Source organism: Pseudophryne corroboree, chromosome 9, assembly GCF_028390025.1.
Source record: "Pseudophryne corroboree isolate aPseCor3 chromosome 9, aPseCor3.hap2, whole genome shotgun sequence".
Taxonomy (NCBI): Eukaryota; Metazoa; Chordata; class Amphibia; order Anura; family Myobatrachidae; genus Pseudophryne; species Pseudophryne corroboree.
The window spans coordinates 8,073,542-8,090,135 of NC_086452.1; the positions used below are offsets into that span (position 1 = coordinate 8,073,542).

At 48.4% G+C, this 16,594-nt stretch overlaps 1 protein-coding gene across 4 annotated transcripts in view; it reads left to right on the forward strand.

Moving 5' to 3' along the window:
* Nucleotides 1–16,594, forward strand: part of COL24A1 (collagen type XXIV alpha 1 chain) — a 767,149-nt gene that overhangs the window by 75,801 nt on the left and 674,754 nt on the right. For all 4 annotated transcript variants that reach the window (XR_010186531.1, XM_063938932.1, XM_063938934.1 and 1 more), the window contains exon 4: nucleotides 1,038–1,091. Coding sequence is in view for 3 of the 4 variants with exons in the window: in XM_063938932.1 (XP_063795002.1) it covers nucleotides 1,038–1,091 (54 nt within the window). In the remaining variant the exon portion in view is untranslated. The remainder of the gene's footprint in view (nucleotides 1–1,037; nucleotides 1,092–16,594) is intronic.

The following is a 16,594-nucleotide window of genomic DNA, read 5'->3' on the forward strand; positions in this document are numbered from 1 at the left end:
TGTAGTATAGGTACTAGCAGCATATTACTCCTGTGTGACAGCTGCTGCCTCACCATCATTACTCTGTAGTATAGGTACTAGCAGCATATTACTCCTGTGTGACAGACGCTACCCCACCACCATTACTCTGTAGTATAGGTACTAGCAGCATATTACTCCTGTGTGACAGACGCTGCCCCACCACCATTACTCTGTAGTATAGGTACTAGCAGCATATTACTCCTGTGTGACAGCCGCTGCCTCACCACCATTACTCTGTAGTATAGGTACTAGCAGCATATTACTCCTGTGTGACAGCCGCTGCCCCACCATCATTACTCTGTAGTATAGGGTACTAGCAGCATATTACTCCTGTGTGACAGCCGCTTCCTCACCACCATTACTCTGTAGTATAGGTACTAGCAGCATATTACTCCTGTGTGACAGCCGCTGCCTCACCATCATTACTCTGTAGTATAGGTACTAGCAGCATATTACTCCTGTGTGACAGCCGCTGCCTCACCACCATTACTCTGTAGTATAGGTACTAGCAGCATATTACTCCTGTGTGACAGCCGCTGCCCCACCATCATTACTCTGTAGTATAGGGTACTAGCAGCATATTACTCCTGTGTGACAGCCGCTGCCTCACCACCATTACTCTGTAGTATAGGTACTAGCAGCATATTACTCCTGTGTGACAGCCGCTGCCTCACCACCATTACTCTGTAGTATAGGTACTAGCAGCATATTATTCCCCACGCGCTGGAGCAGTTTATTATTACAGATCATTTGTTAATATTGGGAACCCGTCGGCTTCTTTATAGAAATAGCCGGCATTCCTCTGCCGTCAGTGAGGGTTCTTGTGTTGCGAGCACCATGAAATGCCTGAATTATTTTTAGCTGAGGCTCCAGCGTTACCCCCTGCGCTCTGTGATCTTACTGCGGGGTTACAAGGTGCTGATAATTGATAGTTTGGGATTTGGAGACTCAGACACTGGGGCTTAGTCATTCTCAGACTGTCAGTAAAATACTTGTGTGTTGTTCTGTTTCTCTAGGGTCCTGCAGGTCCTCCAGGTTTACCAGGTCCCCCGGGGAAAAGAGGTCCAAGGGTGAGTAATTGGCATATCACGTTTCACATCTGTTTTTTCATTTACAACCTGATAATAGATTGCGTTTCCTTTATCCTGGGTCAGGATGAGTCTCAGATATATTTCTAGACAGGTTTATAAACCACGGAATGTATGACTTGGCGGAAAGTCTAAGTGGTGAGTGAGCTGTGTAGGTGGTGCACCGTATGGCTTTCTATTCATATATTCATGTAGATTCTGCGCAATAACATCTTCTTAGCCTTATGTACAGAGGAACGCTGCAGACTGGCAGTGCCAAGCCCTCTGCCTACCTCCCTGCCAGTGCCCAGCCCTCTACCTCCCTACCTGCATTGCTGGCAGTGCCAACTCTCCCTCCCTCCCTGCATCGCTGCGAGTGCCCAGCCCTCTACCTCCCTACCTGCATTGCTGGCAGTGCCCAACTCTCCCTTCCTCCCTCCCTGCATCACTGGCAGTGCCCAACTCTCCCTCCCTCCCTGCATCACTGGCAGTGCCCAACTCTCCCTCCCTCCCTGCATCACTGGCAGTGCCCAGCTCTCTCCCTCCCTCCCTGCATCGCTGCCAGTGCCCAGCTCTCTGCCTCTCTCTCTGCATCACTGCCAGTGCCCAGCTCTCTCCCTCCCTCCCTGCATCGCTGGCAGTGCCCAGCTCTCTGCCTCTCTCTCTGCATTGCTGGCAGTGCCCAGCTCTCTCCCTCCCTCCCTGCATTGCGGGCAGTGCCCAGCTCTCTCCCTCCCTGCATTGCTGGCAGTGCCCAGCTCTCTGCCTCTCTCCCTGCATCGCTGGCAGTGCCCAGCTCTCTTCCTCCCTCCCTGCATCACTGCCAGTGCCCAGCTCTCTCCCTCCCTCCCTCCCTGCATCGCTTGCAGTGCCCAGCTCTCTCCCTCCCTCCCTCCCTGCATCGCTTGCAGTGCCCAGCTCTCTCCCTCCCTCCCTCCCTGCATCGCTGGCAGTGCCCAGCTCTCTCCCTCCCTCCCTGCATTGCTGGCAGTGCCCAGCTCTCTGCCTCTCTCTCTCTGCATCGCTGGCAGTGCCCAGCTCTCTTCCTCCCTCCCTGCATCACTGCCAGTGCCCAGCTCTCTCCCTCCCTCCCTGCATCGCTTGCAGTGCCCAGCTCTCTCCCTCCCTCCCTCCCTGCATCGCTTGCAGTGCCCAGCTCTCTCCCTCCCTCCCTGCATTGCGGGCAGTGCCCAGCTCTCTCCCTCCCTCCCTGCATTGCTGGCAGTGCCCAGCTCTCTGCCTCTCTCTCTGCATCGCTGCCAGTGCCCAGCTCTCTTCCTCCCTCCCTGCATCACTGGCAGTGCCCAGCTCTCTCCCTCCCTCCCTCCCTGCATCGCTTGCAGTGCCCAGCTCTCTCCCTCCCTCCCTGCATCGCTGGCAGTGCCCAGCTCTCCCTCCCTCCCTGCATCGCTGGCAGTGCCCAGCTCTCTCCCTCCCTCCCTGCATCGCTGGCAGTGCCCAGCTCTCTCCCTCCCTCCCTCCCTGCATCGCTGGCAGTGCCTAGCTCTCTCCCTCCCTCCCTGCATCGCCGGCGCATCTCTGTGTAGGCATCCGCGAAACTCGTTGTGTATATTATTACTGCGCCCCCTTATTACAGCGCTCCCTGATTACTGCGCCCCCTTATTACTGTGCCCCCTTATTACTGTGCCCCCTTATTACAGCGCTCCCTGATTACTGCGCTCCCTTATTACTCATATAGAGGAGGACAGAGGCTTCGTCTCAGGTCCTGGTCAAACATTGTGGTCTGAAGCGATGACCATGAGATAGCAGCCTGTGACTGCTCGGAATGAGGGCATCACGGTGGCACAATGCAATCAGTGGTTCATCCCCACAGTCGCTACAGGCAAAGAAATGTAAAACAAAAAACTGCAACAAACGAGCGCCTAATCATCAAATAAGAATTAGAAGCCAATGCGTGTTACATAGAATAAAATGATCACAATTGTATGTTCCTGATAGTCTGCGCTTGCCGGAATACTATGTGTAGTATTGTGGTGATAGCATGGAAAAAGAACAAACGGCTGCGCTGAATATCAGGAACGAAACATAATGTACAGAGAGCCAACGTAAAAAATAACAATGTTTATTAATAAAACATATAAAAAGATTAATTATCAAATAACCGGTGAATAATGTATATATATATATATATATATTGTGACAAGAACACTGGGATAGTGTTTGAGGGCAGGTATATTTGTCCCAGGTTCTTGTCTTACATGTTTTAGAAAATGTTAACTTCTAGGAAAAATGCCTTTTGTTTTGTCTGAACCTTTTCAGTTTGCTGTAAAAGCTGGGTAAAGGCTCTGAGAGAGAGATAAGGCGAGTTCTAGACATTGGGCCCAGTTCGGGTCTTTGGCCTCACAGAGGGCTAATCAGGGTTTCAGCTGTGTAAGAGTGTTATAGTGCTGCTAACCTGATTAGTATGGGCATACTGCCTGGGAAGGCTGAGGGATCTGTGTGTGAGAGACACGCTTTCTGATGCAAGTGAGCTATACAGTATGTACTGAAGAACTCTGTGTTTTGTTTAGTGACAGTTAGGAATATCTTATGTTTAGTTAGTGCCGGACAGGCAAGGTATTTTTATTTTGGGGTTTGTTTTATTTTCTGTTTCAATAAAACTGGCCGGGGTCAGTTGTACCAGAAACTGGACTTGTGTTGTTCCTCAGCTGCTGCGTGCTACCATATTCCCCAGGAAAAGGCGCCTTGCACCCCTACAGTGTTACAACTTGGTGGAGAATGCGAGCAACCCCGTTCTGCGCATAAGTGAAAGCAGCAGCTTTGTGAGGCCTGCAGAAAACGGTGGTTTATGCAGATACAGCCCAGTGTGAAGTTACTGAGACTCACCCCTGAGGGTTTGATATATGTCTTGGGTGAAAGCAGCTACAAAGCCGCCTGAAAAATCTGTCGACATGGAGGATCTGCTTAAAGCCTTGCTGCAAGCTACAGCGGCTCAGCAGGAGGCCAACCGACAGCAGCAGGTGGCAATGGAGGAAAATAGGAGACAGCAGCAGGTGGCTATTGACGAACTTTACCGGCAACAGCGTCAGGATAGAGAGGCCTTAACAGAAGTGGTGCAGAGCCTTGCAGCCCGGATTGGAGATGTGGCCGTCAGTGCTCCGACCAGCTCTAGTTCTATACGGGCCAGTCACTTCTTGCAGAAAATGACAGAGGCTGACGATGTGGAGGCCTACTTGACCACGTTTGAAAGGACTGCAGAGCGTGAGAACTGGCCAAAAGCACAGTGGGCCAGTCTGCTGGCACCTTTTCTGTCAGGTGAGCCCCAAAAAGCGTACTTTGATTTAAGCCCTGCTGAGGCTCGGGACTATGATAAACTAAAGACTGAGATCCTGACCCGCCTGGGAGTCACGCTGTCAGTACGAGCACAACGGGTGCACCGTTGGGTGTACGCCATGGAGAAGCCTCCGCGCTCTCAGATGCACGACCTTATTCAGCTAACAAAAAAATGGCTACAGCCAGAGACATTAACTGGTCCCCAGATGGTTGAAAGAGTCGTCATGGACCGCTACTTGAGATCTTTGCCCATGGTCCTGCGCAAGTTGGTGAGCCATGGAAACCCGGGTACTGCTGACCAATTAGTAGACATGGTAGAGCGGTATTTGGCAGCAGAGGAACTACTGATGACCACCCAGCAACCCATAGATCCTCGACAGCGCCCTTCAGTAAAGACTGGTAAGACTGTTCCGTGGGAAAACGTTGCTGGGCGGTTAAGAGAACGCAAGGCTGGAGAGACTGTAAACACTGGCCCTGGAGACAGGCCAATGGGGCTAGAACGGTCTATGTTGCCCAAACGGGTTGATAATCGTGTGGTTAAATGTTTTAGATGTGGTATGCCAGGTCATGTTGTTGCCAATTGCCCAGTCATGCAAGAACCCATGCAATGTGATGCTGCCTTTGAATGTCGCAGAATGTCTTTCTTTGCTAGGTTAGCCTGTACTGTGGTACCTTCACCTGAGCTGGAAAAACAAATGTGTGATGTGTTCTTAGAGGGTAACCGGGTAGAGGCCTTGCTAGATTCAGGAAGTTTAGTTACCCTCGTGAAAGCTGGGTTAGTGAACCCCTTAAAGGTCCAGCAAATACCTATTGGGGTAACTTGCATACATGGGGATACCCAACATTATGCCACTGCTGAGGTGAATATAGAAACTTGTTGTGGGTCAGCAATGGTTAAAGTGGGACTGGTCCCTACCTTGGTGCATGAGGCCATAATAGGGAGGGATTTTCCTCATTTTTGGAAACTGTGGGAATCACGGTTATCAACAGATGTGAGAAGTAAAAAGCCAGTTGATAATACCGGTGATTTTATGGATGTACGTGGGTCTTCGGAACTTTCTGGCCCTTTGCCTTTTGCTAGTTTGGCTGGGGAAGTGACAGATGGGGAGTCCAGTGAGGACCCTCTTGCCGGGAACAGAGACATAGTAGTTAGAACTGAAAGCGTGCCTGACCTGGAGGTAAAGAAGGATCTGTTTGCGTCTGAACAGTTAAAGGATCCTACCTTAATAAAGGCTAGAGAGAATGTTAAGATTGTTAATGGGGAACCTGTGGTACCAGGTGACAGGGTTACGTATCCCCACATGGCCATCTGTAATGAGCTCTTGTACCACATTGTCAAAAGGGGTGAGGATGTGGTAGAACAGCTGGTAGTTCCCCAGCCTTATCGGAGAACGGTACTAGATTTAGCTCATAGTCACGTTACCGCAGGACATTTAGGGGCAGAAAAAACCACTGAAAGAGTTTTACAAAGGTTCTTTTGGCCAGGGGTTTATAAAGAAGTGTCTGAATATTGTTCTTCCTGTCCTGAATGCCAGTATCATGCCCCTAGACCCCATTTCAGGAGCCCACTAGTTCCCATGCCTATTATAGAGGTCCCGTTTGACAGAATAGCCATGGATCTCGTGGGGCCCTTGTTAAAGTCTGCTCGGGGCCATCAGTATATCCTGGTAATTATGGACTATGCCACTCGATATCCTGAGGCTGTCCCTTTACGCACTATCACAACCAAGGCGATAGCTAAGGAGCTGGTGCAGGTATTTAGTAGAGTGGGAATACCAAAAGAAATTTTGACTGACCAAGGTACTCCATTTATGTCAAGGATCATGAAAGAATTGTGCAAGTTATTTAAGGTCACTCACCTCAGGACGTCCATCTACCATCCCCAAACTGACGGGTTGGTGGAAAGGTTTAATAAAACATTAAAAAGTATGTTAAAAAAGGTTGTTGAGAGAGATGGGAAAAACTGGGATTGTTTGTTGCCCTACTTGTTAATGGCCATCAGAGAAGTTCCTCAGTCCTCTACGGGGTTTTCTCCATTTGATTTGTTGTATGGTAGACACCCCAGAGGGCTGTTGGATATTGCCAAAGAGACGTGGGAAGGACAGCCCACTCCTTATAGAAGCGTTATTGAGCATGTAACACAAATGCAGGATAGGATTGCAGCCGTGGTACCTGTTGTCAGAGAGCACATGGAACAGGCCCAAAGTGCTCAACAGAGGGTCTATAACCGGAGTGCCAAGATACGGGAATTTGCTCCTGGAGATAGAGTTCTTGTTTTGGTACCCACTGTGGAAAGCAAATTCCTAGCTAAATGGCAGGGTCCATTTGAGATTAGGGAAAAAGTGAATGAGGTTAATTACAAAGTATACCAGCCGGGAAAGAGAACACCCGAACAGATTTACCATGTTAACTTAATCAAACCCTGGAAAGATAGGTTGTCTCTGTCAGCGGAGCCTTGCCCTTCGGTGTCTTCACCCCGGTTGCTTCCCGCAGTGAAGGTGTCAGAGACATTATCAGCTGATCAGAACAATCAGGTTAAAGAATTTCTCATCCAAAATAGGGAGGTATTTTCAGAGCTGCCTGGCCGAACGACCATAATAAAACATGACATTGTCACAGAACCAGGGGTCAGGGTTCATTTAAAGCCATATAGGATTCCTGAAGCTCAGCGAGAAGCTATTTCTAAGGAAGTTAAAACCATGTTAGAACTTGGAGTCATAGAGGAGTCTAACAGTGAGTGGTCCAGTCCCATAGTGCTCATCCCGAAGCCCGACGGTAGCATACGCTTCTGTAATGACTTTCGTAAGTTAAATGAGGTGTCCAAGTTTGACGCATACCCCATGCCCCGTGTGGATGAGCTTGTAGAAAGGCTGGGAACAGCCAGGTTTCTCACCACATTGGACCTGACCAAAGGTTACTGGCAAATACCTTTATCTGATAGCGCCAAAGAAAAAACAGCCTTTTCGGTTCCGGAGGGGCTGTACCAGTATAAGATGTTACCCTTTGGGTTGCATGGGGCTCCAGCAACCTTTCAACGGGCGATGGATAAAATTTTGAGGCCCCATAGAAAATATGCAGCTGCCTATTTGGATGATGTGGTAATTCACAGTACAGACTGGGGGTCCCATTTGGTTAAAGTACAAGCAGTACTGGACTCAATCAGAGAGGCAGGGTTAACTGCTAACCCAAAGAAGTGCTGCCTCGCAATGGAGGAGGTCAAATACTTGGGCTTCACCATAGGCAGAGGTCTGATTAGGCCCCAATTGAATAAAGTTGATGCTATTCAAAACTGGCCTCGTCCAGTGAATAAAAAACAGGTAAGGGCTTTTTTGGGAATTACTGGGTACTATAGACGGTTTATTCCTAATTTTGCGACCACAGCGGTGCCGTTGTCAGACCTTACCAAAGGGAAGCAGTCAAATGTGGTGAAATGGAACCCTGATGCAGAAAAGGCGTTCCAAGCGTTAAAAGTGGCTTTGTGTTCACAACCGGTGTTGATAACACCAGATTTTTCAAAAGAATTTGTGGTACAGACAGATGCCTCAGAGGTAGGGATAGGTGCTGTGCTGTCCCAAACCAGAGATGGGGACGAACACCCTATCATTTATTTGAGTAGGAAACTCAATGAGCATGAAAAAAGGTATGCCATTGTGGAAAAGGAGGCTTTGGCCATTAAGTGGGCACTAGATACCTTGAGATATTACCTCTTGGGTAGACAATTCAGACTAGTGACAGACCATGCCCCTTTAAAATGGATGTATGTAAATAGAGGCAAGAATGCTCGTGTAACTAGATGGTTTCTAGCGTTGCAGGACTTTAAGTTTACTGTCGAACATAGACCGGGAACACAATTGGCCAACGCAGATGCATTGTCTCGCATCTTCTGTTTGGGGGCTACAAGTGTTCCGGCCCCTAGGTCGAAACAGGGGAGGGGGATATGTGACAAGAACACTGGGATAGTGTTTGAGGGCAGGTATATTTGTCCCAGGTTCTTGTCTTACATGTTTTAGAAAATGTTAACTTCTAGGAAAAATGCTTTTTGTTTTGTCTGAACCTTTTCAGTTTGCTGTAAAAGCTGGGTAAAGGCTCTGAGAGAGAGATAAGGCGAGTTCTAGACATTGGGCCCAGTTCGGGTCTTTGGCCTCACAGAGGGCTAATCAGGGTTTCAGCTGTGTAAGTGTGTTATAGTGCTGCTAACCTGATTAGTATGGGCAGACTGCCTGGGAAGGCTGAGGGATCTGTGTGTGAGAGACACGCTTTCTGATGCAAGTGAGCTATACAGTATGTACTGAAGAACTCTGTGTTTTGTTTAGTGACAGTTAGGAATATCTTATGTTTAGTTAGTGCCGGACAGGCAAGGTATTTTTATTTTGGGGTTTGTTTTATTTTCTGTTTCAATAAAACTGGCCGGGGTCAGTTGTACCAGAAACTGGACTTGTGTTGTTCCTCAGCTGCTGCGTGCTACCATATTCCCCAGGAAAAGGCGCCTTGCACCCCTACAGTGTTACAATATATATGAGAACATTCACTAAACGTGAACTGGTGGTATATTGTAATAACTCAGCTTTTTGAGGGTGAAGAGTTCCAAGTTCCACTTGTTAGATAATTGATAAGTACCAGGTATGCTGGTGGAATCCTAATGGATTACAAGTCCCTCAGTTGAAAGTGATATTCAATACCTTTCCAAAATGGGCTGGTAAGAGCCGAGCGTCCTCGGCTTCAATGTCCTGCAATGCCCATGTACGCTGTGCAGCGGAAAGGAGGAGACCGTCTCTCTGACAACCCGGTCGTGGCGGCGTGTGCGCTGGAGCCGCTGATGTCGGATGCTGTAGACGGAGAGTGCAGCGGGGACTAAGGAGCACCTGGAAGATTTCACCTTAGCTGAGTGTGGATAGGGGCGGGTCCTGACGCGTTTCGTCACGTTCACTCTCTACCTTTGAGAAAGTCACGTGAACGTGACGAAACGCGTCAGGACCCGCCCCTATCCACACTCAGCTAAGGTGAAATTTTCCAGGTGCTCCTTGGTCCCCGCTGCACTCTCCGTCTACAGCATCCGACATCAGCGGCTCCAGCGCACACGCCGCCACGACCGGGTTGTCAGAGAGACGGTCTCCTCCTTTCCGCTGCACAGCGTACATGGGCATTGCAGGACATTGAAGCCGAGGACGCTCGGCTCTTACCAGCCCATTTTGGAAAGGTATTGAATATCACTTTCAACTGAGGGACTTGTAATCCATTAGGATTCCACCAGCATACCTGGTACTTATCAATTATCTAACAAGTGGAACTTGGAACTCTTCACCCTCAAAAAGCTGAGTTATTACAATATACCACCAGTTCACGTTTAGTGAATGTTCTCATATATATATATATATACATTATTCACCGGTTATTTGATAATTAATCTTTTTATATGTTTTATTAATAAACATTGTTATTTTTTACGTTGGCTCTCTGTACATTATGTTTCGTTCCTGATATTCAGCGCAGCCGTTTGTTCTTTTTCCAGACAAAGAAATGTAACTATTCTTCTCCATCCTTTTCCCAGAGCACAGAAGCGATATTATCTGTCTTTTTAAGATAAAATAATTGTGGAAGCTTATATATACATATATAAGGGCAGCACGGATGGTGTAGTGGTTAGCATTACTGCCTCACAGTACTGAGGTCATAGGTTCCATTCCCACCGTGGTCCTAACTGTGTGGAGTTTGTATGTTCTCCCTGTGCTTTCATGGGTTTCCTCCGGGTACTCCGGTTTCCTCCCACAATCCAAAAATATACTGGTAGGTTAATTGGCTCTCAACAAAATTAACCCTAGTGTGAATGTGCGTGCCCATGTGATAGGGAATATAGAGTGTAAGCTCACTGGGGCAGGGACTGATGTGACTGGCGGAATATTCTCTGTACAGCGCTGCGGAATATGTGTGCGCTATATAAATAACTTGTAATAAATAAATATACATCAGGATGACTAGGTGGGGATTTATACATCAGCATGACTAGGTGGGGATTTATACATCAGCATGACTAGGTGGGGATTTATACATCAGCATGACTAGGTGGGGATTTATACATCAGCATGACTAGGTGGGGATTTATACATCAGCATGACTAGGTGGGGATTTATACCTCAGCATGACTAGGTGGGGATTTATACATCCGCATGACTAGGTGGGGATTTATACCTCAGCATGACTAGGTGGGGATTTATACATCAGCATGACTAGGTGGGGATTTATACATCAGCATGACTAGGTGGGGATTTATACATCAGCATGACTAGGTGGGGATTTATACATCAGCATGACTAGGTGGGGATTTATACATCAGCATGACTAGGTGGGGATTTATACATCAGCATGACTGGGAGGGGATTTATACATCAGCATGACTAGGTGGGGATTTATACATCAGCATGACTAGGTGGGGATTTATACATCAGCATGACTAGGTGGAGATTTATACATCAGCATGACTAGGTGGGGATTTATACATCAGCATGACTAGGTGGGGATTTATACATCAGCATGACTAGGTGGGGATTTATACATCAGCATGACTAGGTGGGGATTTATACATCCGCATGACTAGGTGGGGAATAGCTGCAGGACGGAGAGGACTCCGCATAGAATAAGCCGGGTGCTGAACCTGGTCTCAGAATAGCCCTGCATGCACTGACAGTGACGGAGAGGGGTGATACAGATGGATGGATATGGTCCGGCATACAGTATGCAATACCGCCACCTCCCTACCGCTCTGACCAAAACCTCTACACGTACAACATGTACAAACACACATGCATTCATACATACATACATACATTATAGATAGATAGATATATATATATATATATACACACACACACACACACACACACACACACACACACACGTTGCAAAGTTATTGCTGCGACTGAAAAACCACCCATGCCTGTATAATATTTTCATGAGTGTTTCTATCATGTATGTTGAGATTCCCGAGCTGTATGAGCACACGGCACACGGATAGAGGCTGTATGAGCACACGGCACACGGATAGAGGCTGTATGAGCACACGGCACACGGATAGAGGCTGTATGAGCACACGGATAGAGGTGGTAGGAGCACATGGATAGAGGCTGTATGAGCACACGGATAGAGGCTGTAGGAGCACATGGATAGAGGCTGTATGAGCACACGGATAGAGGCTGTATGAGCACAGGGATAGAGGCTGTATGAGCACAGGGATAGAGGCTGTATGAGCACACGGATAGAGGCTGTATGAGCACACGGATAGAAGCTGTATGAGCACACGGATAGAGGCTGTATGAGCACACGGATAGAAGCTGTATGAGCACACGGATAGAGGCTGTATGAGCACACGGATAGAGGCTGTATGAGCACACGGATAGAGGCTGTATGAGCACAGGGATAGAGGCTGTATGAGCACAGGGATAGAGGCTGTATGAGCACACGGATAGAGGCTGTATGAGCACACAGATAGAGGCTGTATGAGCACACGGATAGAGGCTGTATGAGCACACGGATTGAGGCTGTATGAGCACACGGATAGAGGCTGTATGAGCACACGGATTGAGGCTGTATGAGCACACGGATAGAGGCTGTATGAGCACACGGATAGAGGCTGTATGAGCACACGGATAGAGGCTGTATGAGCACACGGATAGAAGCTGTATGAGCACACGGATAGAGGCTGTATGAGCACACGGATAGAGGCTGTATGAGCACACGGATAGAGGATGTATGAGCACACGGATAGAGGCTGTATGAGCACACGGATAGAAGCTGTATGAGCACACGGATAGAGGCCGTATGAGCACACGGATAGAAGCTGTATGATCACACGGATAGAGGCTGTACGAGCACACGGATAGAGGCTGTACGAGCACACGGATAGAGGCTGTATGAGCACACGGATAGAGGCTGTATGAGCACACGGATTGAGGCTGTATGAGCACACGGATAGAGGCTGTAGGAGCACATGGATAGTGGCTGTATGAGCACACGGATAGAGGCTGTATGAGCACATGGATAGAGGCTGTATGAGCACACGGATAGAGGCTGTATGAGCACACGGATTGAGGCTGTATGAGCACACGGATAGAGGCTGTATGAGCACACGGATAGAGGCTGTATGTGCACACTGATATAGGCTGTATGAGCACACTGATAGAAGCTGTATGAGCACACGGATAGAGGCTGTATGAGCACACGGATAGAGGCTGTATGAGCACACGGATAGAGGCTGTATGAGCACACGGATAGAGGCTGTATGAGCACACGGATAGAGGCTGTATGAGCACCGGGATAGTGGCTGTATGAGCACACGGATAGAGGCTGTATGAGCACACGGATAGAGGCTGTATGAGCACACGGATAGAGGCTGTATGAGCACACGGATAGAGGCTGTATGAGCACACGGATAGAGGCTGTATGAGCACAGGGATAGAGGCTGTATGAGCACACGGATAGAGGCTGTATGAGCACACGGATAGAGGCTGTATGAGCATACGGATAGAGGCTGTATGAGCATACGGATAGAGGCTGTATGAGCATATGGATAGAGGCTGTATGAGCACACGGATAGAGGCTGTATGAGCACACGGATAGAAGCTGTATGAGCATACGGATAGAGGCTGTATGAGCACAGGGATAGAGGCTGTATGAGCACACGGATAGAGGCTGTATGAGCACACGGATAGAGGCTGTATGAGCACACGGATAGAGGCTGTATGAGCACACGGATTGAGGCTGTATGAGCACACGGATAGAGGCTGTATGAGCACACGGATAGAGGCTGTATGAGCACACGGATAGAGGCTGTATGAGCACACGGATAGAGGCTGTATGAGCACACGGATAGAGGCTGTATGAGCACACGGATAGAGGCTGTATGAGCACACGGATAGTGGCTGTATGAGCACACGGATTGAGGCTGTATGAGCACACGGATAGAGGCTGTATGAGCACACGGATAGTGGCTGTATGAGCACACGGATTGAGGCTGTATGAGCACACGGATAGAGGCTGTATGAGCACACGGATAGAGGCTGTATGAGCACACGGATAGAGGCTGTATGAGCACACGGACAGAGGCTGTATGAGCACATGGATAGAGGCTGTATGAGCACACGGATAGAGGCTGTATGAGCACACGGATAGAAGCTGTATGAGCACACGGATAGAGGCTGTATGAGCACACGGATTGAGGCTATATGTGCACACTGATATAGGCTGTATGAGCACACTGATAGAAGCTGTATGAGCACACGGATAGAGGCTGTATGAGCACACGGATAGAGGCTGTATGAGCACACGGATAGAGGCTGTATGAGCACACGGATAGAGGCTGTAGGAGCACACGGATAGAGGCTGTAGGAGCACACGGATAGAGGCTGTATGAGCACAGGGATAGTGGCTGTATGAGCACACGGATAGAGGCTGTATGAGCACACGGATAGAGGCTGTATGAGCACACGGATAGAAGCTGTATGAGCACACGGATAGAGGCTGTATGAGCACACGGATAGAAGCTGTATGAGCACACGGATAGAGGCTGTATGAGCACACGGATAGAGGCTGTATGAGCACACGGATAGAGGCTGTATGAGCACACGGATTGAGGCTGTATGAGCACACGGATAGAGGCTGTAGGAGCACACGGATAGAGGCTGTATGAGCACACGGATAGAGGCTGTATGAGCACACGGATAGAAGCTGTATGAGCACACAGAGGCTGTATGAGCACACGGATAGAGGCTGTATGAGCACACGCATAGAGGCTGTATGAGCACACGGATTGAGGCTGTATGAGCACACGGATAGAGGCTGTATGAGCACACGGATAGAAGCTGTATGAGCACATGGATTGAGGCGTGTCTCAGTGATAGAGTCCCAGCGCGCCCGTCTTTCTGGCGTGGCTCTCACTCCCTTGTCTCTTCCCTATTCTCCGTTTCTTGCAGTCTCTATGGGGTCACCCATGTACTGGCTTCTAGGTTTAGCCCCTGTTGCTTCTGCCATGTGTTTATGGACAGTTGTAGATGTGATTGTGGCTTTGTGTAGTACGCTGTGTGTTATGATAATTTGTGTGTATATCTCGGAGTGTGAGCGAGCGTAGATCCTGGAAGTATACGTATTCAGCTGCGAAATGTATCGACCAGTGTGTACGGGCCTTCGGTTTTTTATTTTTTTATAAATTTGCAAAGATCTCCCAAAAATTATTTTCATGTTGTCATTATGGGGTATTGTGTGTAGAATTTTGAGGGAAAAAATTAATATATTCCAGTTTGGAATGAGGATGTAACATAACAAAATGTGGAAAAAGTGAAGCGCTGTGAATACTTTCCAGATTCACTGTATTAGCCTGTGTGCAGAGATAGATTATAAAGGTAGAAGAGTAGGGTATATCTCTCAACATGACCCTCTCCAGGAGGGACAGAATGCTCTGCTTCTGGACTTTTCTCTTAATGTATGATTACCGTCACCTGTGTTGAACAGGTTAATGCGTAAGAAAGGTGTTTCAGCACAGGTGATGTAAATTTTAAATTAAGAGGGAAGTGCAGGAGCAGAGCATTGTGTCCTCCTGGAGAGGTCATGTTGGGAGGTATGACATAGGTATGAGTACTGGGTCAGTATTAGGGTACAGCACAGGTGATGGTAATCATACAGTAAGAGGGAAGTGCAGGAGCAGAGCATTGTGTCCTCCTGGAGAGGTCATGTTGGGAGGTATCACATAGGTATGAGCACTGGGTCAGTATTAGGGTACAGCACAGGTGATGGTAATCATACAGTAAGAGGGAAGAGCAGGAGCAGAGCATTGTGTCCTCCTGGAGAGATCATGTTGGGAGGTATGACATAGGTATGAGCACTGGGTCAGTATTAGGGTACAGCACAGGTGATGGTAATCATACAGTAAGAGGGAAGAGCAGAGCATTGTGTCCCTCCTGGAGAGGTCATGTTGGGAGGTATGACATAGGTATGAGCACTGGGTCAGTATTAGGGTACAGCACAGGTGATGTAAATTTTAATTAAGAGGGAAGAGCAGGAGCAGAGCATTGTGTCCTCCTGGAGAGGTCATGTTGGGAGGTTTGACATAGGTATGAGTACTGGGTCAGTATTAGGGTACAGCACAGGTGATGGTAATCATACAGTAAGAGGGAAGTGCAGGAGCAGAGCATTGTGTCCTCCTGGAGAGGTCATGTTGGGAGGTATCACATAGGTATGAGCACTGGGTCAGTATTAGGGTACAGCACAGGTGATGGTAATCATACAGTAAGAGGGAAGTGCAGGAGCAGAGCATTGTGTCCTCCTGGAGAGGTCATGTTGGGAGGTATCACATAGGTATGAGCACTGGGTCAGTATTAGGGTACAGCACAGGTGATGGTAATCATACAGTAAGAGGGAAGAGCAGGAGCAGAGCATTGTGTCTCCTGGAGAGGTCATGTTGGGAGGTATGACATAGGTATGAGCACTGGGTCAGTATTTGGGTACAGCACAGGTGATGGTAATCATACAGTAAGAGGGAGGAGCAGAGCATTGTGTCCTCCTGGAGAGGTGATGTTGGGAGGTATGACATAGGTATGAGCACTGGGTCAGTATTAGGGTACAGCACAGGTGATGGTAATCATACAGTAAGAGGGAAGAGCAGGAGCAGAGCATTGTGTCCTCCTGGAGAGGGTCATGTTGGGAGGTATGACATAGGTATGAGCACTGGGTCAGTATTAGGGTACAGCACAGGTGATGGTAATCATACAGTAAGAGCGCAGAGCAGGAGCAGAGCATTGTGTCCTCCTGGAGAGGTCATGTTGGGAGGTATGACATAGGTATGAACACTGGGTCAGTATTAGGGTACAGCACAGGTGATGTAAATTTTAATTAAGAGGGAAGTGCAGGAGCAGAGCATTGTGTCCTCCTGGAGAGGTCATGTTGGGAGGTATGACATGGGTATGAGCACTGGGTCAGTAATAGGGTACAGCACAGGTGATGGTAATCATACAGTAAGAGGGAAGAGCAGGAGCACAGCATTGTGTCCTCCTGGAGAGGTCATGTTGGGAGCTATGACATAGGTATGAGCACTGGGTCAGTATTAGGGTACAGCACAGGTGATGGTAATCATACAGTAAGAGGGAAGTGCAGGAGCAGAGCATTGTGTCCTCCTGGAAAGGTCATGTTGGGAGGTATGACATAGGTATGAGCACTGGGTCAGTATTAGG